This window comes from Achroia grisella, unplaced genomic scaffold (genome assembly GCF_030625045.1).
Source record: "Achroia grisella isolate CSIRO2021 unplaced genomic scaffold, CSIRO_AGI_Agris_v1 utg558, whole genome shotgun sequence".
Lineage (NCBI taxonomy): Eukaryota > Metazoa > Arthropoda > Insecta > Lepidoptera > Pyralidae > Achroia > Achroia grisella.
In genome coordinates this window covers 1,160,415-1,186,893 of record NW_026712938.1, presented here as the reverse complement: position 1 = coordinate 1,186,893, position 26,479 = coordinate 1,160,415, and the positions used below count along the sequence as shown (strand labels likewise).

The 26,479-nt window shown below is 31.6% G+C and overlaps 1 protein-coding gene across 1 annotated transcript in view; it reads left to right on the top strand.

Moving 5' to 3' along the window:
- Positions 1-26,479, top strand: part of LOC131848542 (protein sidekick) — a 49,019-nt gene that overhangs the window by 5,498 nt on the left and 17,042 nt on the right. Inside the window, exons 2-11 of the mRNA XM_059198445.1 lie at positions 16,767-16,862; positions 16,948-17,124; positions 17,774-17,990; positions 18,076-18,779; positions 19,503-19,598; positions 21,985-22,104; positions 23,167-23,322; positions 23,893-24,019; positions 24,325-24,620; positions 24,700-24,885. Coding sequence (XP_059054428.1) covers positions 16,767-16,862; positions 16,948-17,124; positions 17,774-17,990; positions 18,076-18,779; positions 19,503-19,598; positions 21,985-22,104; positions 23,167-23,322; positions 23,893-24,019; positions 24,325-24,620; positions 24,700-24,885 — 2,175 coding nt within the window. The remainder of the gene's footprint in view (positions 1-16,766; positions 16,863-16,947; positions 17,125-17,773; positions 17,991-18,075; positions 18,780-19,502; positions 19,599-21,984; positions 22,105-23,166; positions 23,323-23,892; positions 24,020-24,324; positions 24,621-24,699; positions 24,886-26,479) is intronic.

Sequence of the window (26,479 nt, the reverse complement as noted above, 5' to 3'; positions counted from 1 at the left end):
TGTGTCAAAAAAGTCAAGTAAATATAGCTCTCTGTAATATTTAATTTTAAAAAACACAAAACGAATGAATTTTCCATAAAATATGAGTGTAATTAGTTACTCACCACCTAAAAACCAAGTGATACCGCCTTCTCCCGCACCTCCAATCAAACATGATGCCCCTCACAATCAGAACAAAGATAGATGTGCTATCACCACATATGACGTGCTACCACCACCCCTGACACCCTTGAGGCCCTACGAACAAAACATCCTCCAGCTCCAGTAAATCCATTTTTTCTTGACCCACCAACAGCAGGGCAAGTATGCCTTCAAATTCAAAACAAAGATGTGACGGATGCCATTTCATCCTTTAAACCAGGTTCGGCTGCAGGTTTGGATGGAATCTCACCCCAACATTTGAAAGACCTAACATCGCATTCTGTGGGTGATGCAAGTGAGCAACTTGTAATTTCGATCACTAAATTAATCAACTTTATGTATTCCGGTCATGTCAATTCAGAAATTGTTCCCATTCTTTTCGGCGCGTACCTCATTGCCCTCACCAAAAAGGACGGAGGGGTGAGACCAATTGCTGTTGGTTCAACACTACGACGTCTGGCCTCCAAAATTGCTGTTCAACATATATTACCAAAATTAAATTCGGAATTCGAACCCGTACAGTTAGGCTTCGGTGTAAAAGGAGGATGTGAGGCAGCCGTCCATGCCCTACGCTCTTTCCTATCTTACGGGCAGCCTGACGTGTTGCTCAAAATTGATGTCAAAAATGCATTCAATTCTGTAAATAGGGATACCCTGTTAACGGAAATAAAACAACATACACCGGAAATATATAATTATCTCCTTCTCAGTTACGCTGACCCAACAAAATTGTTATATCGTTCTAATGAACTGTCCTCGGAAGTAGGTTCTCAACAGGGTGATCCCCTTGGGCCTGCAATTTTTAGTTTGGCTATAAATCCAATAATCAAAAATATAAATTCTAAATTTAACGTTTGGTATTTGGACGACGGATCTCTGGGAGGTGATGTGGATACTGTGTTTTCGGACCTTTTTTTAATCAAAAATAAATTTGAAGCCATTGGTTTGGAGCTCAATTTTAGCAAATGCGAACTTTTTATAAATAACTGCGACTTAAATTTAAACAACGTAAAACAAAAATTTAATATTTTGACTCCAAATATTAAAATAGTTAACAGTAATTCTCTTTACCTTTTAGGTACTCCAATTTTTGATGAACCTATTTCTGAATATATTAAAAATTCAATTGCTAAATTTCAAAATTCTGCTGACCGTCTACTTGAAATCAGTCCACATTATGCTCTTTGCATCTTAAAATTCTGTCTTTTCGCCCCAAAATTTACGTATGTGCTCCGTTGTTGCTCCTTCTGGAAATACCCAGATTTTTTGACACAAGTAGACGATTTAATAAAAATTACCTTAGTATCGGTTCTTAATATGCAGCTAAACAAGCCATCTTGGACCCATCCGTTATGGTGGTTTAGGGATGCGCAAAATTTCCTCTGTCGCTTTACCAGCTTTCCTACCTTCTGTCCATAGTTCAGGAATTCTCATAAGTAAAATTTTAAGGGCATGCCCTTCAAACTTTGAGATTGCTGGCTTGGAAGAAGCTAGGAACGCTTTCTTAATTGCATGCCCATTTTCCAATATCTCCAAATTCACAGAGGAGTAAATTGATATACGACAACCTTTTGGGCTGTAGTACAGGTTCGACGCGTGCTAGGCTTTTGGCCGTGGGTGCGCATAATGCCGGCTACTGGCTTCACGCGTACCCTTCGTCAAATACAGGAACATTTCTTGAACCTGACGCACTCCGAATAGCAACCTGTCTACGGCTTGGGGTTCCGGTCTGCGCTCCTCACAAATGTCCCTGTGGCAGTGATGTCGACTAACTAGGACATCACGGACTGTCATGCCAAAAAAATGCAGGCCGTTTCTCGAGACACGCCGCACTTAACGATATCATACGCTGGTCCCTTGCCACCGTCAACGTGCCAAGTCTACTTGAGCCGACTGGTATTGCAAGAGACGATGGCAAGAGACCAGACGGTATGAGTTGGATTCCATGGAAGATGGGCCGGGTGCTGGTATGGGATGCAACCTGTTCAGACACGCTGGCCCCATCCCATCTACATGGAACCAACAACAGAGCTGGTGCGGCGTGTGAAGCGGCTGAAAAAGCCAAAGCATATAAATACAGGGGTCTAGGCTCCGAATATGATTTTGTCCCATTTGGTGTCGAGACCCTTGATCCGTGGGGTCCTAGTGCTATAAGATTTTTCAAAGAAATAACGAAAAGGTTAGTCGACATCACAGAAGACCGAAGAGCTGGCAGCTACCTTGGACAAAGAATTAGTCTAGCTATTCAAAGAGGGAACGCTGCCAGTATCTTCGGAACTTAAACTTTGCCTAAAGGGGTCCCTTTTAATAATATATTTTAGTTATTGTATTATATTTTTTAAGCTTTTTAATTTTAGGTTGTAGTTGTATAATTAAGTTATTTAAATGATATAATTAGTTTAGTATTGTTGTCTTTAAAATTAAATAATTACATATTAAAATTATACTTATTTATGTTGTTTAAAATGATTAAATTTTTATCTTCATTCATCCATTCAGCTTCGTAATTTAACTTCTCCTATAAGTAATTTACGTCGGAAAGTAGGAAGTAAGCCGTGCGTGCGGAGTGTTTTCAAGATTTTACGACAGCAGTTTCGTGTGAGCGCCGCGAGTGCGTACTAACTACGTAATCACCGATAAATTATAAACGCTTAAGTATATATATAACCGTTTAAGTTTTCTCAGTGCGTATTTGCTTTTCCCATTCTCCAGTTTTAACCCCGTCAAAAACATACAGTAGGTACAACCATCATTAATTAAGTTCAATTAATTAAATCGCAGCTATTATTTGTTAAGAAACGCGCTAAAGTAAATTGATTTTTAAGGATCGATAACTTACAATACCTCAGACCTCACAGTAATAATTTCATATAGAACATTTTAGGTTGTACTTTTACTGTTTGTTTGTTGTGCTTGTACTATACTAACTTTTATGTCTAGAAAATATTATTAAACAAAGTTTACAGATGTTAGATGGAAAAGAATATTTTATTGAATATTTTACGCATTTCACCAGCTTCCAAATTAAACTTATTTTAATTCATTCCGCCGCCACTATCATGGGTAAGCTGGTGTTCAGAACTAGCACTGAAGACCAGCTTTGCCATGATCTTTTTTTTTTAATAATAATTCCTCCTGGTTTTACTTTTATGAAAATGAAATTAAAATAAACTGAAAATAATTATCCTACTTAACCATTTCTAAACGCATTTTCCGGCATTTATTATTTTGCTATTACTAGTACTTGAATAATTAGATTAGATTTCATAATTAACAAATTCAAATTCAAAATCATTTATTCATGTAGGATGCGGCCAATAATACATTTTAGCCGCTTATAAAGCGGCTAAAATCTATTATTAGCCGCTTCATAAGCATAGTTCTTAGATAAAAACTAATCCATCCCGTGAATTAACTAAATGAAATTAATAACTTATATTTTTTAAATAATCTATTTACCTACCACGAAAAACATCGGCCCTGAAAATGTAATGATTCCTTTATACTCTATGTTATCATACTAACGAAATCTATACATATAAATAAAATTGGATTATCTGTTTGTAATATTGACCCTTTTTTACTACATACATATGAAAATAAATACGGTACATATACCAAAATACCATTTTTTACCATTTTTGTCTGTCTGTCTGTTTGTTCAGGCTAATCTCTGAAATAGTTGGACCGATTTTGACGGGTAGCTGATGTAATAAGGAGTAACTAAACCTACTTTTATTTTAGAAATATAAAATTACGAACGAAGACGCGGGTACAGCTAATAAATAAATAAATATATATATCTACAATTCCCTGAGAATAAAACATTTATTTATATACCTTCAAAGTTAATCTCCGCCCAGATTGTTGTGAATGTTGAACCTCTGTGTAATCTTACTAATTTGCCCATATCCAGATTATTCATTTGGAAACTTTTAATTACAAATGTTTCATTTGCATTTAATAAGGAATCTTCAGCTATGAACTATAAAATTTAAACAAAACAAATATGTTTGAATATTAACCAGATTGCTCAATTAACCGACTATTTTTCTTTCGTATTTATGATCATATATGTAGATGATATTTCGTATGTAGAAGATTTGTCATAAAACTTACTTTTTTTCTAGCAATTTGAAAAATAATGAGACTCTCAATTCCACAGTAATCATCAATGGGATTTAATTGTTTATGTTCTAGTTCTAAAAGATATTATTATTTACTGAACATCTCATTGAATTTAATTATGACCAACATAACAAACCAATTCATTGCGTATAGCTAGCTTTCTTACTCTCCTTTTATGAGTATTGTTTTTTTAACTTATCATAAATATAGTACAGATACTAACCCTATTTATATTAAATGGCACTATTTCAAAGTATAGTAAGTAACCACGTGTTTAACATACTTTAAAAAATGTGTTCTTCCTGTCGAACGGCTCCTGTTGAGGTTGCGAGCAGCTGACACGAATAAAAGGATCGATTAACTTCTATTTTTACTCGTGGCCCTACCTTGCAACTCTTCGGCTCAGCGCCCAGCGGCCGGTTGCCTCAAATGTGACTGGGATGAACAAAGGACATCTGACATTTAAGCATAAGAGCATTTTTGTGTTGCGAAACATTCATCTGAAACGTACCATTGATTCAATGTAATTAATGGTAACACTGTGGGAACGCCGGTCGTGTGTCAGGTTAATAAAATTCAAATATAAATGATTATAAGCTGAGCTAGATACATGTTCTGATTTTCAGGACATGAAAATTATATAAATACTCTTGTATAAAAGACCTGAACCAAATATGTACATAGTATAAAATTAAATCGCTTTCGCTTTATTTTATTAAACAATTATATATATTTTTTAAATATTTATCTGTGTACAGCAGTTCTTGTGTTTAAAAGTGCTTCTAAGGATAAATATATTTATTACTTGTTTTTACCACGTTAGATATATCGGTAGTATGTTGTATAGTACTTGCAACTCGTTGCAGTAACTGCAAATTTATTATAATAAATATATTTAATATTTATACACTTGAACATTATAAAACTTCGTCAATTTATAAAGATAAGTGTATGTAATAATATATACTATCACAAAATAGTAATGCATAGCATGCAATAGTATTAGTTACTGTATCGTAAAACAATGAATACAGAGTCACATTGCATACTTGCATGGGGCCGTGGGCGGTCGTTGGCCTGCATGCTATGCTATGCCTTATTGTGGCTATGCTGTGAGGCTATACGAATGCCACGTAATGCTTTTAGAGGTAACTGGTGACCTGTCGGTCGGTAGCGGATTGTTCCCTTCAAGCGGCCCATTTGTAATAAGTATTTGCCTACTCGTAATATCGATTGTTTGATACACCCGCAGGACAACCCGCCTCAATATTCTAGTCCATTGATTTTATTCATGTACGTCGAGGACCCACTCCCGCTGTTTCCACTGTAAATTATAAATCAGAAAAAGCCTGTGACCTAACTTTATACTGTAAATCAATAGAAAAATGCAATCTTGTATTCCGAATCATGTGTTTATTTACACTAATGTATTAGAATTCAATATATATGAAAATCTTGAAAATTATCATTTTTTGTAACATGTATTACTTATATTTTACAATTAAGGTTTTGTACAATATCATAAAATTAAAGACCTTATGTGTAAATTTTTATGGCATTCCTTCGAAACGCATATAATTGGATTTATTAATTAATAATATAAATATTATAATTAATTAAATCATATAATTAATAATATAAGTTAAAGGTACTTCATATATTGATATACTATTGTAATGAACATAAATATAATATTATAATAAACAGCAAGGATCTTAGGAATCCAAACAACGGCTATGAAAAATATGGTAAAAATAATACGGTTTGAGGTATAACCTTAATAATAAACCGTATCATTTTTACCATATTACACCCATGCAATTCGCTTGTTTTTCTTTAGAGAGAAGGCCAGAAAAATAGACTGTGATAAATACAATAAAATGTATATATATCAATTAATTCGGAAATAAACACGCCATAATATAAGGTTATGATAAAAATTTTAATCTAAGTAAAACAACCAACGAACAATCAACATCCAGTTTTTTAAAGTTTTATCTATCGAAAATAAACAATTTTGTCTCAGGATTTGTATCTTTTTTAACAACGTGCCTTATCACTTACGTATCAGTGTCTATAATAAGATGATCAATTCTATAGATATATTTTTAAAACCCAGTCCCAATATTTTTTTAATATCATCAATCTAAATATTTTTATTACTTTCTTATAGTAGTACAGTTAGGGACCTAATTGTGGTAATTATTCTACGCTGATGAGAGCGAATTGGTCCCTACTGATCTATAAATAAAAATTAAAGATGTTTAGTTTTTCACATTTGGTGAGTTGATAAAATGATGACGCACGGTTTCTCAATTTATTACCAATATAATGCGTTAGACACGTATTTATATCTAAGTAAATGGATAATTGTCAACCTAATATGATCTATTGTAATGTGTAATGAGGTAAAGTTTGGTGTTTGCATGTTTGTTCGTTTGGTTGGTTCGTTCGGTTCTTCTCATCCGATTTTAAAAATTCAATCACTATTATACTCACTATAGCTTTTTTATAGTATACAAATTTATTCTAAAATAATGCATTATTTGCGCAATTTATGACCACAGATCACTGCCACCATGATACATGCATTGTAACTTAATATTGCCACACAATATCAGGTTACATTATATTATATTGCACCTCAATTGGAGGAGTTGGTTAATTTTATTAAGATGCAATAATTAGGGAAAAAGTAACTATCGGGTTTCTTACCTAGTTTTTATATAAACTTATATAATAAAACAACTCCTTACAATATTTGGTCAATGAATGTGATAATTGTTTGTTGCTCGAAACCATTGTGTCTGGTTGATTATAATTAACTATGTACATCTTGTGTAACCACGTTGTACTATCCGTGTTCCACTTAACTAACCATATTGATTAACTGTTTGAAGACTTGCAGAGGCCGGTACTGTAAACAATTTCATGTGTTAGTTTTTGGACACGGATATGTAGATCATAATGTTAGAAAACAGAATGTTGTTAATTATTGTTTCACTAGCAAATTAACTTTAAACAAGTACAATGTGTGGATGAGGACACAGACTCTTGAAACACATGTTTTAGTTACACTTGCGTCGGGAATTAATATTTCTCAAACAAAACCAAAAAAAAGATACAGTGAGGTTAAAGTAAAAATTAAAGGTTACGTTTAGATATTGCACGACATGTACCTGATATGACCGTATTCCACACATAAAATATCCAATCCACCATTCCTTCGACCCTAGTCAAAGGGCAAACCGATGAGGCGTTGTGGGCAGTCTGTTGGGACTTAGCTAAACAATAAATAAACTTAATAACGGTACACCGCAGTAAATTTTTCACGTAAACACCCTTTGAGCCTTTGTTATTTTAGGGATTTGTACGTCACTGAAAAGTCATCAGGTATTAATTTCGAATAAAAAAACTATTTATACTGGAATTTCTATAAAATATGTAATCGGAAGATTAATTTCAGCAGTATGTATTTATCACCCCAAATTGTTTATCAGCCGTCTTATTTTTTTGTCTTAAAAAACCGATTGGTCATATAGCTATTCATGTTTGGATGCGATTTATATCTGAATCAGAAAAAAAGACCGAATTTGTAAATTTAGTAAGTAGGTATGTATAACAATATTACATTTAAAATACCTTACCTTCTTTGAGTCTTCATTTTGATGAACATTTTTGAAGCGTAACGAAACATTTCTCCACCGCTGGATTAATGTTCAAGTACCGTGGATGCGTAGTCTTTAGAAAATAAAATTATCAGTAATGCATTTTTCTTTTATGATTATTTTAAAATATAAATATATTATAGTTAGATCTGCATCATAATACGTATCACAGCAGGGTTTGTTCTACAAATAGCTTAACGCTATATAATGCAAATGACAGTGTTACTCGCATTTGTATTAAATACATGTTAAACGTACTCTATGTAAAAGAAGTACCTAAGATTATCAGTAACACTATAGTTTGGAAAGAATCCTGTATCCTGTAAAAAAACTATCTTGTAAAAAATATAAAGTAAAAAGGAACAAATAAAAATTTTATGTAACTGTATACTTATTTCGAAATGAATCACTTTCTTTCGGCGTTGGATTAAGAACTGATAAAAACAACTGAGACCAACGTTTCGAAATACGAAATGCTCAAGATGACGCACTCAATATTGCCGTTGACCGACACCGAGAACCAAATGCAACTTAAGCTTTAGTAGTTACCCCATGTATACACTTGCCGACTACACTAACTATAACATGATTGTTGGAGCGACTACGACTCAATTTTACTTGTTGGCTTTTATATCCGCTCCTGACCTAATTTCATAATGATCCTTTCAAAATTTAACGACTTACTACCTTTACTAATTTCAAAATTTAACGAAACCAGTTTACGCTTTTTATAATCATGTGTCTCGACTCGACGCAATGGCGAACAATCGCGTATTTGAACACTGCGGATGTGGCTGGAAATATGGACACTTCCCATCCACTCGTTCCGTATTGCAGGCTAAATATTGACGCAATTACGATCAGAGCGAAATCACATGAAACCACAGTTAAATTCTTGTTTTCAATATTACAAATACTTGTTAGTTAGTATTTGTGATATTGATTTATTCCTAATACAATACAATCGGCTGAATTCAATCTGCAGGTATCATACAAGTTAGTCGACGAGTGTGCGTAGGGATTTATATTCGTCACTAACTGCTGGCCGAGACACGCCGAAAATTTAAATAATGTATATAATGCAAAGTTTGGGTTCCATCCATACCCAAAGAACCAAAACAAAACGAATCTTATTTTTACAAGCTTCAATCATATTACAATATTGGTTATATGAGACAGGTTAGAACGTTAGTGATAGGACTACTTTCCACTTTGTATTGGACGTCTTTAATTACGTTAACGTGTTGCCTTTTGCAAGACATTTCAGGTAATTAAACCCAATGCATCAATGTTTCTAATAACTGAGATCTATGTTCAATAGTTTCTTTTTCGGATACGTAATATACCTGTTATATATTTAAAGTGTGATTTACACTAACAAAACTAGGTTACTTGCGTACCCAGTAACATACTTAAATAGAATTCTAAAAAAATGTTATTGTGTACCACATAATAGTTAGAACATTTTTGTCGCCATTAACTATGTTTTTAATATTACATGTCCTTTTTTTTGTAACCCTCGCGCTAACAGTATTTATAAGGCTTCTTTGTAAAATATACAAAAGGAAGACTAATAAGTTTCCCTTGTTCCTAACAGACCGAAAAATTAATGTCCGATATAGCTGATGTAATTGTTTAAAAGACATTGCATAATATATTTTTTTAGTAAATTATTTATTTATTACTCATTAGTGAATTAATAGGGGTTGGAACCCCTAGCCAATGTGAAATAACTGGGCTCATGATTCTTGGAAATCTAGGTATATATGTATGGGTTTTGTTGTTGATTTTTTTTAAATGATTAATTTTGCAAATGCTGTGTATATTTTTATATAATTTCAACTTTTGTCAGTTCCTGTCACTAGTCAATTAGGAGTAATCGAATAAACGTATTTGAATACATTTATATATTTTGTAGAAAACCTTTTATTTCACTCGGTAAATTTGTCTCATGAAAAGATAGCAATATAATATTTAAAAAAAAAAACAAATAATTTCAATTTTAAATATTTATAAACTATTATCACTAAGTTCGGAATGCTTCCCTCAGATTGAAGGCTTCTCAGAAATAAAAATGGCCTTCTGAACTCACCTATTAGTATGTTAGTGGTCGCTGGCATCGACTGAACGTGCCATAGGTGTGAGTCACGTAACGGAAACTCTTCTTGCTCAGTTATTAATGTCTTTACTTGATACATTCCCATGGTTCAATTTGTAAAATACCATTTCAGTAAACACCCTAGAAACTTACTAATCTCAATCCGAATATTATCAATGTTACGCTAATCCTAATTAAAATGAACCTTTTGGATTAAACCGTTTATCAACAAACATCTGCGTACCCGCTCGGTGTATAAATTAAACTTGTTTAAACGACTGTTTCTCCTTACAAAAACTCAAGCAAAGTGCCCTGATATTGAATGAGAATACTGTAATTGCAATTTAAATTTTACTTGACTTTATTTATGAGGCGACCGATTGTGGCTAAATATATTTTTCAGTTATCATTTTTAGGTTCATGTAATTTTATTATAGTCGTAATTTATATATATAGTATATTGGAAAACTAATTCATTTGCGAAAAATCCTTTTTATTTAATTCAAGTATTGTGAGTATTTGATATAATATGTCAACCGTAGAAATAAAATAGCATGCTTAGCATTATTTTCCAACCCAATTATGTCTTTGTTTTATCCCAGCACACCCAGCTTACGGTTAATCGCAAAAAGATAAATGACACTAATTTTATTAAGCACCAGGTTATTCAGCATTACATTATTTATATAATTATGGTCTTTGTATGATTTTAAAACTGCCAGCCTGGGTGTCATGAATACTTTTAATGAAAATAACTAAAAAAAAAGAAAAATTGTACCATTATCGGTACTAGAATTTATTTAGTGTACTTAATTTTTTTTATTAATTATTTGATAGTAATTTTGGAGTCAAACCATACACAATTGAATTATTCTAAATATTTCAAACATATAGTACGTAAACACGTAGTGTGAAACGTTAATCTAACAATAAATTCATAATGTACTATACTGCATTATCAGTATAGTATCATACTAACCCACAACGCTTTCTTTATACCTAAAGGTTAGCTGGTGGAGAACGGTATTATGTTCGCCTTTGTACAAGGTATATTATGCATAAAAGAATAAAAAAATACTATAGTACATATCAGATTATATAATAGTTATTGAGAAATATAGTCTAGTATACCTACCTATACGATACTTACTGCATTAAAATATTTTACGTAGACAATATTGTAGGATTTTCGACGGAAAGAATGTCGATATATGCCCGAGCGTTTAGTATTTTTAAGAAGTTTTTTTTTAAATAATACTAGGTATCGTTGGACTTCGGATTGTCCTTATACTAGTATAGTTACCGTTATACTTAGTGTAACATTACGATGCGCACATTCTGCTAGCAATAATCTAAATTAATCACTTGGCTTATCATTTTTATCATGTCAGCTCATTGCACCGCCAGCAAGTTTAGTGCAGACGTATCATAATGCCACAAAACAATAAAAAAAAATACAAATAATCTAGATATTGCTTTTTCAATACATACTTTCACACTCAGACATATACAAACTCAGAGACTATATAGATATATTTATTGTTTTGTACCAATTAAAACGTTCAGTTCTACACCAATATATGTATATAGATACAAAGCCAATAGCAATTTCAGGGAGTCGGTTATGCCAAGGAAAGAAATTCGGTCCATTTTATTACCATAATGCAAATATTTTGAATTGTTGTAATAGCTAATCTAAATATTTAATGAGTATCGTCTTTAATTAGAATTGAATACTAATAGCTAATATCCTGAAAGAATTGTAGAACATGCTTGTTTGTTATAAATGGCGAAAATTAATTTTCAATTTTGTAAAATATCGTCGATATATAAAGGTAATATGATACACACTCACACGTGTTAACTGCGGCAACTGGGGCAGGTTTACTCAGGTCAATCAAGAATACCATCGAGAAAATAAACAACTTGCACGTAGCAAGACGGATAGATATGTGGAATTAAAAACTATATTTGTAAGTAGGTATTCTGAAATATAAATATGTTGTTTATGAACCGATTGGAACCAAAGGATGATACTCAAAATGATGGTATTTTCTTTTACATACATTCTGTATCTTCGTAAAACTAAAGTGATTCTGATGATTATTTTTGCATAATAGTTTTTCTTTCGCACCATTTTTTGTCACAATTCGTAGTCTGATTTTAATAATAAAATAAAAAAATTGGTATCTATTAGTTCTGCGTTTAATTAAATCTACGGCGTGTAAATTATTTTGCTTACATAAAGCAAGCAGTACCTATAATTAACGAATCAAAAGATTTTCAAGCAAGGTAATTGAAAACAGTAAGCTGTTGCAATATAAATTATGCGACAGCAAATTAATTATCATGACAAATGCATTAGAATTTATTTCAATTATTATTTATTAAATAAATTAACTAGCGGTATATTTTTCGGAAGTAAAAGTATAATATGCACGCTATTTTTGTGTACATTTTAACGATTAAGTTTACTAATTTATCAAGTTTTGTTGTTATGTCTTAGTTTCTCAAATATTAAACAAATATAAATTAGATTATATCTCACTAGTTTTAAACTTACAAAACTACCGCACCGATTAGTCCTTTCATATGAACATTATCTTTTTTTTTTATTTCATACCTATTCGAAAAAGTGAAATGTACCTACATGAATTGTTATACCTATATGTATAACAATATCTCTTTTCATCTTACCTTTAAATGCGCTCGTCATAAAACAATTTTGTAGTGAATGCGCAGCATTTTGTAGTACTTTATCAAAGTAGTAACAATGTGCAATAACTTTATCAAGCTTCATGGTACTTATCTTATACTTATGTGCATAGATATCTATTTCACATATATAATGAGAAATTTATATTCTCATTATATATGTGAAATAGACACATTTACCGTGCTGTCTCTTGCAGCCCAGTCAAATACAGTTTGTCTTCTCGTACCTAGCAGTAAAATTAACTTTCGTTTTCAATACTTCTTATATAGTAATGGGTACAGTTTGTACTGTTATGTCATTTTGTACCTAAGAAACTTATGAGCTATTCAGTTTGGTGAATAATAAGTAGATAGATGTTCTAGAGAAATAGTTTGTTGTTAATCACTAAGTGGTTATGATTCGTACCATGGAGTTCGGTCAATTTTCTTAAATCTAAATTCTACAAAATAATAACACTTTATTTTTAGTGGATAATACGAGTATGACGTCCCAGTAATAAACTAAGTAGGTGTAACTGTAAGGATTACAAGATGACTACGGATCCATAAAGAATCCCTTATGAAATCTGTCCAACACCTGTTCGTGTGTTACTCCAGTGAGTAAATACATAAGTAAAGGATACTGTTTTGTAATATACTCATATTGACATTTAGTTTATTTATCTCTTATAAGTTAGAACGTACATAGCGTTATAACGTACATAACTGTCTCTTAGAAATTATATACTAAATAATATGAATTTAAAACATATTTAACTATTATCTATAAATATTTAAAAAACTCTGCATCAATTTTCCTTTGTGAATACTGAAGGATACATCTCGATTTATTTGTACCAAAGCTCAACGATCCCTTTGGGTGATCCTCAATAGAAAAGGGTTTGACCGTCTTCATCTAAACCCCTCATATGTTACAATTATTAGTTCTAAATAAAGTAAGTACTATAAAAAGAAAGTAAGTACATACAGTAAGTCAGGATTATATGGGTGCTACATATATATCGGCGATAATATTTTTAGATGGATTTTACAAGTATAGCAAAAATATTTGCTCGTAATTAAAAATATTATGAGCTTTATTTTCAATCGACTACCAAAAATAATCTTTTCAATTTGATAGCACTTTTTGTATGTATAAAATATAAATATACATATATATATATAAAATCTCTTTTTACGATATTTGATTGTGAAAATTGAATGTATTTCTGAATAGGCAAAAAAGTAAAAATAATATTTATTGCCCATCAGTATTGATAGCATTTCATTGCTCTATTTGAATTATTCCAATTTCTCTCCTCAGTCGTGTACAGCTTAATTACAACAGTTGCTCCCACATCTGCACAAGTAATGTTTTAAATAGTTAGGCAGTAACATGTTTTAAAAGAAGTATATTTTGAACAAGTATTTTAAAATTAGAATAGTGATAATATTTCTACACATATTTATATAGCTTTGGGACATATTATATATTTTAATGGTTATGTTATTATGATAAAAATGTGATACAAATTTAAAAAATATAGAAAATTTAATACTAGTAATAGTGTATTTTTGTAGAAAAATATGTTTGGAAAATGTATTATTATATTATCGATGTTGGCTTAGTATCTACATACACTAAATGAACGGTACTATTAGCATCCATCCACCAAAAATTTCTATAATACCTGATATGAACTTCATCTTTTAACCTTCAAGTTAATGATCTACTGGATATTATATAGAAATAGTACTTAAAAAGGAAACGGGTTAACGGTAAAATTTGTAGGAGTATGACGCGTTCAACCGACTCATACAATCTTGTACAAATAACCTCGATACCCAAGTATTCGGTAAAGAAAATAAACAATAACTTTTTTCAGAATGATGCGATATTAAACTCCTAAGGTGATAAAATTGGGTTAGGTTAATTTAATATCTGTCCGAAATGTCCTGGGGCTATACCTTTTGTGTGAATATTTACATATCAATTTAATAGTTATTTAATACCCAAATTCTGCCTACCTTGTGTGTTAATAAAGAACATTACAAATCTCCCTTATTGTAAAGTACCTATAAAATTATACTTGACCCCATTTATATAGCTATCCTTGTACTTACTGTGAAACCAAATTCCTGAATTCTCGTGATTAAGTATAACAATGGTGATTATTTATTTTTTCCAAATTGAGCTTTTTTACATTACCATAAGTCTTTATTTCAATTGCAATTGGATTGTACACAGTCCATGAATCCACCAGAATTAGAAGACGACGAAACTAAAGTAGGTAAGGTTTCCGGTAATTACAATTATAAAAACGACCGGCACCAAATAATCTTTGTAAGCTCACAAACTATTTAAACAATGTAAAGAGACCTCCGAAAAATGTATCTATTATGTAAAATGTGGTCTTTCTATTCTTCCCTTTCCCTTTGGATTCTTCAAGCGTATCATAAAAATGCACCGAGAGGTGCCAAATTAAAACATGAATATGAACACAGAATAACCTGTGTTCATATTCATGGACTATTATGGCCCAGCGAGCGCTCGTGGTGATGCAGGCACTTGTCGATAGCTAATATAGATTAAAATACACTGAAAAAATAACATATTACAAAGTAAGTATACATACAAGGGATTATATAAGGAGTCATAAAACAGGATGAACCATTCCAAACACAGTTTAGGTAATTGGCGTACTTTGCGATTCCATTATATTTCAGATAACTTAGAGTCCTATTAAAACCGGAAACAGCCGTCCATAAAGAGCGCAATTAATATTATTTATTGCTAGTTATTATTTTATTTTAATAACTATAATGTTTTTAATTGATTTCAATAAAATGTACTTAATACTAATAACGGATACTATCGTTTCATAAGTAAAAAACTTTTATCTAACTTGAGTAATGGTAAATATATTTTTACTAAACCCTTAACTTTGCTACTGTTGTTCCGATAAATTAGTGGGTACTTTCTAATGCCATTGCGTTGAAATGGCCCTTGTCTATCTTAGAGCTATGGTAATGTTAACAAAATGTTTGCGTAACTGATTAATGATTTCTATCGCAACGACTTCTGAACGACCGCAGCCGCCATTCCGATACGAAGATAAATTTGGTCAACGAGCACTGTGACTCCTTAATGTTGCTGAAACAGGACCGGATCGAATGACGTATCTCCTAATTGATTTAGTTTTTACTTTAATTATTCACTTTGGATCACACCAATTTTTTCCAACTAACGAATGAGAAATAAAATGATCCTTCCAAATAGGTATAGCTCAGTATAAAATAAATTTGAAGACTTTACATTTATGGGCTTAACGTTAAGGTTTATTAACCTTTCAATTCCCTAATTCTCAAAGGCATCGTAGAGCTCTTTAAATATACAAAACATTTTTGCATGAGCATACTCTTTTCCGTATAATATATATTATATCGATCAATAACATTACAATGTCATTTACTGCGAATATAAGTAGAAAATAAAATTATCGTTGAACTCTATCTACCCCGTAATTGAACTGGTATGAAAATATTATAGTTTCTTAGATAATGTTATATTATACATAAAAACATCATGAAATTATTATTTTTTTGTTTAATTGACGTCGTATAGGATAGTATTATTACAATACCTGCTTCGTATTGATCACATAATATTCTCATAGCACAAAAAAATCTTATAGCATTAATACAACACAACTGCCAGATCTTGTATATGAAAATGCAATTGTATATTGATGTAGTAAAGAAACGTCTATAAATATTTATTATTTGGTTTTATAATCAATTTATAGACTTGCAAATTTAAATTTTAAAAATGGTCGATTTGGATTCTGTTTCTTTACAGTCTTTTTGAGTGGTGCTGGGATACCTTGATACTCTTGATTGTAACTCTAGATGTGGTAGTCATATGCATTGTCAACTGGTAAAGTAAAAGTAATAATTAAATTAAAAAGAAAAAAAAAGCAGTATATACGATTTTCTATTATATATTTAAATAATTAATCATTTAAATTTTGTTACAGTACAAATGCAACCGCCTAGGTTCAGCATGCAGCCATCATCATCAAATAGTATAGTGAGAGAAGGTACCACAAAAATTTTGCAATGCTCAGCAATAGGTAAGAATATACCAATCCTTTTTTTGTTTATTCGTTTATTCAAAAAAACAATTACACTTACGATTGTTATATTCCGGTCCTGTAGGAATACCTCAACCAATGTATCGGTGGTTGAAAAATGGTGTGCCGCTTGGCGAATACTCTTCAGAATTATTTTATAAGATACACAATACCCAGCGGCAAGACGCTGGAGCGTACCAGTGTATTGCCAAGAACGATGTCGGTGCAATTTTCAGCGAAAAGAATAATATCGTCGTCGCCTGTAAGTAAAGTGCTTTTTGAATGACTCACTATTTATGTGACCAGGATAGCAAGCAAGTTGTCAATTTACTCGAAAATGGTAACGGTCGCCTATACACATGAACAGCAACATGGTATCTTAATATATATTGTCATGCTCGTGGGAACATTACGTAATTTACTGCGGGATATATGAATTACATCTTTAATTATTTGAAAATAGATATGTTACTTAAATAATTAAATAACACTATTTATAACCAGAACATATCTACACAATTTAATCTAAGTTTATGAAAAGCCTCAAGATGCATTGCATTTACGATTTTCGTATACGCTCACCATGCATTCAGCTTGGTAATTTTTATAATTAATTTGTAGTTACTTACGTTGTTTACAAAAAATATTATATCTTACTTGATATTATTTCGTTTTTTCTAATCTTTAAATTTGATACGCTATATTAGACTATATTTCTTTTTATTATGAACCCTAAACCATGATTTGTTATTATTAACTCATACCTCATTCTAATTTTGACTGTTGACCCGATCAGAATTTATCCAAGCTCTTCTCGCTGTTATGTAAATATTAAAAAAAAATTACAACATAATTATAAACTGTTGTTTTTACTCTATGTATATAAATAAAAAATGCAATTCATAATATAGATATGGGCGTCTTCGAAAATGCTTCTGAGCAAGTTGTGACTGCCGAATCAGGGAGGGCTGTTATTTTAGAATTTCCCCACATAGAGTCGGAACCTTCACCCTCAGTGATTTGGCAGGATGAAAATGGAGCTTTGCGATATGACCAAAAATACGCAATCACTGACAAACATCAATTAGTTATACTGTCCGCTTCGCAGGAAGATGAACGAGCCTATAGGTAAATATTATTGCGTCTTTATTTATTCTTCTTTTACAATTTATGTAGTGAATTGAAATATATAAATAATTGCAAATTATTTCAGGGTAAGAGCCATAAATACTCAACTAGGTAAAGAAGAAAACAGCCCTTACATTACTTTAAACATCTTTGGAGATGACACTAGGGATGTCCCTCCTGAAATCATTATAAAACCACAGAACACTAAAATAACGAAAGGTCAAGAATATACTAACTTATATTGCGTAGCTAACGCCAAGCCCCTTCATGAGCTAGAAACTTTGTGGTTTAAAGATGGAGTTATGATTGATTTAGCCGGAATCACCTTTGATTTAAATGACCAATGGAATAGAACGCTTAGTCTTATATCTGCTAATTTGACTCACACTGGCCAGTACACGTGCCAAGCGCGACTAAAGTCTGGAGGATTTGCCACTGTATCAGCCTCGGCAACTGTTACAGTATACGAAAAACCTGTTTTCTTAACAAATTTAAAATCCGAGACTTTTGGAGAATTTGGTAGCACAATAACATTGGAATGCAATGTTCAAGGCATTCCTATACCGGGCATAACTTGGTATAAAGATGCTAAGAAGATAGCAAGTGTAGGCGCTGAAGCTGGCGATACTGATAATAGTGATGTTGATGATGGAGGTGGCAGATATAGGGTACAACTTGATCGATCTCTCATTATCAAAGACCTGAGAATGGAAGACATGGGAATATACCAGTGTGTTGCCAACAACGAAGCAGGAGAATCATCTATTTATACATGGTTAAAAATTAAAAGTAAGTTCTATCCTTTATGTTATTGTTTTATGTGTATGTTATTATTACAAATCATAACTAGTATGAACAATGAACAATATAACAAATTAAAACTCAATAGTGGTACAAAATGTAGAAATAAAGTTACTTTCGAATAGAGAGTAAACATACACATACACACAATGAAATACCATTGAATCGACTATTTTGGTGTCAGAAAAATGTAACATTGCTTTTATCCTTAAAAAACGTAAAGTGCTTAATATCAGCTTAGGTGATATAATTCCTTGAACAACTATTAAAAGATTTAATGAAATTTTCCTATATTAACGGAGACATCGAATTCACGCGAGCGAAATCGTGATAAATAAACAGTTAGTACCTATAGCTAACTGTAATAATCGTAACGACAAAAATAATTTAAATGTTATTTATTAAAAAATCTGTCTGTGTACAATTACTAATTATCTTAGCAACGTTGGTTATATTGAGAAGTTCTCTAAAACTAAACGTCCTAGCCACTGTTAAATTATAAGTATAGGGCGTTTTTTGAATCTCAAAGATATCTGCCAACATATCTTACAACACTATTTATAATTTGGGTTAAACATTCCTAATTTACAGTACTTATTACAAATGTACACTCGTTTATGGTTAGTAAATTTACTTACTTAGCTCTATTTGGTGAAGAAAGTAAACACGCGAGAAATTAATAATATATTAATATTGACAACTGTCGTACAGCAAAGGAAACTAGACGACTTCCACGCAGTCACATGAAATTAATAAGAATGAGGACTACAGATAAAAAAGCAAAAACATTCAAATTTGATACAGGCAGTAAGCAAATAGTTATCGTTTTTGCACAATATAGCGATTTTAAATTTTTATAGCACAGAGTGATTGCAAATTATTGCTTCTTTGCAACTTTTATTTACCTTGGTACAGGTCCGATTGTGTTTTTTATGGTTTATTTATATACTGTATCAGTCTTTTTGTAGTTTACATGCTATATTAGGCACACAAGCAAATAAATATTTAAATATTAATTTGTTCTTTTTATTATTACTACTGTTATTTAGTCCTAGAACAATTTGTTAATATTGCATGTTATATTTAGTATCTTGTGTTTTTGCATAGATAGATAATTATAATAAATTCAACGAGATTAATACTTTTATGTAAAATATATTACAGCAACTAGGATTCAATTGTTAAGTAGGACTCGCTATCTCCGTAATTTGTAACATAAGAAACACCCAATGGCAAACAAGTCTTATCACCTTCGGCACACAAAGAAGGCTTATCCTTAAATGTGACCTGTTTCTGACGAGACTAGAACTACTTCAGTCAACAAGAAACTCTTATTACACAACGGTAAAGCTGTATTAAGGAAATGATTAGATCGCCTCACACAAAATCAAAGTTTGTGTTGTTATATCGTAATATTAGCTTTATTTTATTTAATGAAGTACTACTAAGTAATATGTTGCAAGTAATTATTTGGTATTATGAATTTATAATATATGCTACTAGTGTATCTAAAGGATATAAGAACTAAACTACACATCCTTTGTAGATATTTCTTATTAGATATACGGGATTCTGGGCTGATAATCGGTTCACAGTTAAACAGTTCATTATTAAAATACGAACAATTTTTTTTTTATGAAAATAGAATATATTTATTACAAAAGTAAATGGTATTTTTTAAAAGTAACAAAATATACATAAATTGTACTAACATGTGAAATCGAACTATAAACATTGTTATAAGAAAGTTTCTATGATATTATTTACAGTCTGAATCCACAAGTACGAGCTATCAGAACATTTGCTAATTACATCAGGTTGGATCTGTAAAATTAAACGGGACATTGTGGAAATTACTAAGCTTTATTGAAATTTATCGCTCTCCATAGCTCAATATTTAAAAATTTTACTTCTTTATCTTATTATATTATCAAGATCGATATATAATGACGTTATCTAAAACGATATAATAAAATTGTTATTTTCTATCTTTACTTATCGAGTCGTGAGATATAATATATACTTAATATATTCCTTCCAACTGAATATTTCAGTTCCACACAAATATTCTTACTATTAACAATATTAATCTGACATACAATTTGTATATGTATTTGTCAAATGACATCAAAATTAGTGCACGGATGGTCATTAAAGCCTAAGGGTGATTATTTCAAGGGATTTATAGAGCGCGGCATCATTAATACAAAGCAAGTTTTAATGATGTTACACTCTAAATAATAATCACCTGATCAGGTTATCTTGTTTTGTTAATTCAAAACCACTTTTATTACTATTCTATTATTTCGTAGTTAATTAAATATTTCATGAGTTTTCCTTTATTACGCTTCAATAAAACTTATTTTCTATAAATATTTATACATTATTATTATTGTACGACACGTCACACATGAGAAAGCTCTTACTACGCTTAACATACATTAATACATGATTATTTCATTACCTACCTTTATTTCAGCAATATATTAACTAAAAATATACAGGCCAAGGACGTGTCGAAAACACATTAGGCTTTCATAACTATACTTTAAGGTTTTAGGAAGATTGTCGATATAATACGTCCAAAATTATACCTAGTTATGTTTGTTTTTTTTTTCTAAAACTAACATACTCGTGTATAATGATACGGACACTCAATGGCCCGTATGACTGTAAGAGATGACTAATGAAAAAAGTTTAACTGTATGTAGAAAAGATAAAAGAAAAGATTTGAACGAAATTATAAATAGAGCAAGGAAAAATTATATTAGTCACACAGCTGCGGAATAAAAATTTCTTAGACTTATTATTCGACATAATAATTAAACATTACAACACCCTACCTAGCTACCCTTCCCCACTTCCCTTAGCGAACTTGAGAACATTAAATAGGTAGTTTATAGAAAACATTAATTTTATATAGCCACTGTCAAGTCTTTTTAACCTATCGTCTCGATATAATATGGATATGAAAATACGTGTACATGAGATCAAAACTACAGGTACTATAGTTCTTCAATCAGGTTTATTATTTGAAATTATAACTGCCGCACACCAAAACAGCTATTGCACTATAACTTAACTTGCATGTTTTTTTTGTAATGTGTGTACTAACTAATATATTATCTACGTATTATAAATTACAAAACGCTGCTAGTGTAGATCATGTACTAACCGTAATGTGTGGCTGTAGCGTCCCCGCCAGTAATGCAGAGCCCCCCAGCCAATCTGACTGTACTCGATGGAAAGGACGCCACTATCGCCTGTAGGGCCATCGGCGCACCGACTCCCAACGTCACCTGGTACTTTAATGGTGAGTAGCCTCTCCCCTGCACATCGTACACAAATATTAACAAAAAATATTTTTTATCTATTTGTAATATCTCCATATATTTAGGCCATGTTGTAAATTATGCTTATAGATTGAAATCGTTGAATTAATCTAATCCTATAGTAAATCTTTAACGTTCTAGAAGAATTTATGTACAAATATACTGCCATGTATATGATGTAGATAACCTAAGTGTTGTTGTGGTTTCACCAACTGCCTCATATTCCAATTGAATCTCCTCAAAACACGAACATCTGTTTGTATTAGTCTGTCTATTTTTGTACACTATTATATGTCATGAGTATAGTTACTTCCTTAAACCTAAATGAGTTAGAAGCTTCCTCGTGGAGCTGTCACAGTTATTTTATTCAAATAACATTCTATCGCATGCAGTGCCTACATTAATATAATGTGCACATATGCAACTGATTGTCACTTAGTTTGTATCAATAATATTATTTTTTTACAACTTGTCCGAACGTATTTTAAGACTAATAGTTAACTACGCTAGAAGAGTTTATCCGTTGACAGTTAACTTCATAATATTTTAGTCACGCAACAATAATAAATCAATGGTCTTTAACTGCCAGGTTGAGTGGTGACGTCCGTATTGATAGTATTATATTCAATCAATGCACGTAACTTTTCTTCATTACTTCATTTGTCAATACATTGTAGACATACTTTTAATTATTAAAAATAATTAGGGGTGCTGAGTATCCATCCGATACGTATTATATCATTCATCGTTTAATAAGTGCCAATTTTAAACATAGATAGGAATTCAAATACACAAGAAACAAGAACTTGTTCTCAGTGCTATTCACTTCAGCAGCGGGTAACGATTTAATACGAGATCCAATAATAGTCTGTACAAGTAGAATTTAGAATCGTTATATATTATTATAGTGTATATGTGGGATCTTTATCACTATCAGAAACATATCAAGTTATTTATATATGATAAGATAAGAATTCTACATTCAGTTATATTGTATATATCATAGCTGTATTAAGATATGGAATACATCTGTTTATTTACAGATTCACTTATTATAAACTTATCGGGTAGACTACAAACATTGGACGAAGGAGACCTATTAATTACAGGGACTACAATAGTCGACAGCGGAAAATATACTTGCCTTCGGTCTAACGACGCCGGTAACGTTTCTGGAGAAGCTTACCTCACGGTTCTAGGTAAGTTTTGTAACATTAAAATTAAGTAGCACAGAGTGTTACTGTATTTTTATTACAACGTTTAAATTTAATAAACCACAAGCTAGCCGCACATTTAATATAGAGTTATTTAAGACTTTCTGGCAAACTGATTAATTATGAGCGACTTTCCTTATTACCTTATATACCATGTTTTTTTTAAAGGACATGTTGTTTTAATACATTTTTTTTTCATATTTGCAATTTTTGTCCTTGAAATTATTGTTCAACTATTTTTGCTTTTAGGTATGTATACATATTAGACATAACAGTACTGACTATTAAAAAATATGTTTATATTTCTGGTACATATGTTTGTAAGTGAATACAATTTTTAGCAAATCAATTCCATTAATGTTTTGATTTCTTTGTTTTGGTGGGATTGATCGCCGGCAATATACTTAGTTTGTAACCTATGACCATTGGGTATAATGTATAAATAGTTTTCTTATATCTTCATTACATTTACTGGACAATCTTAAACAGATGTAAACAACATGTCGGTATAACTATTTAAAATATTTGTAATAATTTAATGCGTATATTTTACAGTAAGAACACAAATAATAGCTCCGCCGGTTGACACGCGGGTTTTACTGGGTCATACAGCAACGTTACAATGCAAGGTTTCAAATGACCCGAACGTTAAATACAATATCGATTGGTTTCACAACAAACAGTAAGTATATATTTTTGAATAATTCATATTACACTAAAACATTGTTTGAAATCTATATTGTATATTCCCATAACATAAAATGAACAACGCTCTTGTAATCACTCGCTGTTACTACTGGATACATGAAAAGAAAGTTATGCCCGCAAAGTTTTGACATTCTTATTTTTTATGTTGAACCAAAAATAAAATTGTATATTTACGACGTAGTAAAATGTTATTGAAATTACTAAGCACGGAGTTGATTTTACTCGAGATTACTTTCTTAAACTATATGATGTATCTACAAATAATTTCAATTTTATTAGACCCATGACGGTCGGATCGCGGGTATGGGTTGCGGCAGATGGTGCGCTCCAAGTTCAGGCTGTACGCGCCAGTGACGCGGGCGAGTACACTTGTATCGTGACGTCACCGGGCGGTAACCACACACGTCACGCTGTCCTGTCTGTCATCGAGCTTCCGTTTGCTCCCACCAATGCTCGCGCTACTAAACTCGAAGAAGCTTCACAAAGAGCCGTTAACATCTCATGGACACCGGGCTTCGATGGAAACTCACCTATTCAGAAATTCATAATCCAAAAACGAATTGTACCCGAATTTGGTCTGTATAATGCCAATTATGTCTATTTTTTTAGTTATAAAAGCAAACTGAAATTTGTCACGGCCACTTTTATCACTAGGTCCTACGCCGGATCCGCTATTGAATTGGGTAACAGAGCCACTGAATGTGTCTGCAAATCTGCGCTGGGTTCTATTGACCAATCTGAAAGCAGCTACATCGTACCAGTTTCGAGTGTCAGCAGTAAACACTGTCGGAGAAGGACCTGCCTCCGACGCTACCGACGTTCTAACACTGCCCCAAGAAGGTATATTTCAACAGAAATATTAATAATATGCTAATGAAAATATTTCGCTACATAGTAAATAATATGCTTTTAATCGGCACAATAATAAAAACTCGTATGACATCTATTTATTCGTATTCACATTGCAGCAAGGATGTAATACTAAATACAAGTTCGTAATCCAGCCATAAGTGTTTGATAGGAAATTTCTTACTACTCTATATGGTAGTTAACTTGCACTACTACATGGTTACATATATCATCAGCACTTCATGTCTCAACGAACCTATGTATTATTAAGCTTCGATATTTGTCTACTTTAGAATATTCTCAACGAATAGTTTAGTGGTGAAATAACATGTACTAAAAAATGTCACCACCACAGTGAATGACTTGTCGTTTAAGTTTGGGTATTACAATGTGAGTTATATGGTACGTTTTACAATAGCAAGTTAAACTACCCTAGAACTTTGTAGAGACAAGTAAGCTATTGGTTAATATAACTTGTTATTTATAAAATGCAGTCATAAAACAAACTCCTTTAAGTCTAAATTTTAATAAGTTGTTTGTGTGTTGTTTGAGTGTTGTGGTTGTAATAAGATACTTGTAGTGGTTAAATTTCTTTTATTTTTAGATATCGTTATTGTTATTAATTGTATAACACCATTTTCGAAGTTTTGATATTAACATAGGTGTCGTTTGAATTATGTAGTAGTTTAACGCTAGTCATTGTAAACACTAACCGAGCAGGTAAAGTTAGGCAAGCATTTCACTACAATAACTGTGTTTCTTTGTGATCTAGCAGCCAGCGATATAATATGCTGCCAAGGTATGATTTACACTGTACAAGTAGATGGCTTGTATCGTTATCATTTATATTTATTTTATAGCGTGTCCAATCTCTTAATAGTTTTTATTAACAGTTTTATTTTTTATTTCTGTGCATGAATCGATTTATTTTTTCTACAAGATAACAGTTTCGTTTGTGGTAGCCATTCTGATGTACAAATTTTTATTCACAATAAAATATAAAGAATATTAATATTTAACCATTTTAACACCCGGCTATAAATAATGTCTAATAAAAATGAAAGTTTAATAATAACTTTCGTATTAACTTCGTATTTAAGTTGTCTTGGTTAATGAAGACCTACTAGAGTTCATATGAATGCATCAGAATGAGTTACATTTTTTTTTTATAAATGTGTTAGTGAACATACCTATTTATGATTGTGGGTGTAATAATCAAAATATTTTAATGTTTATGTGTGTAATAGTGATTGTCGCTAAACGTTTATGGACGTGTACATTACTAAGTATGTCTTTACTTCGGTAAAGTACTGGAATATATAAAACTGACTGCCTTACTTGATCTTGTTATTATGATCGAAAAATAATCTAACCGAAAAATACATATGCATGCATGTAATACATGTACATAAAGTACACATCCAAATGAATTAGGGAAACATGTAAGGACTTATAAATAATTACTGGGCGAAATTAACTTATATGACTTTAATGTTAATTCAAGTTTAAATTTGGCACGAAGTAACTGCGCATGCGTGTTCCAGTGCGGTTGGTTTTTCTATAAATATTAATCACGCATATTTAT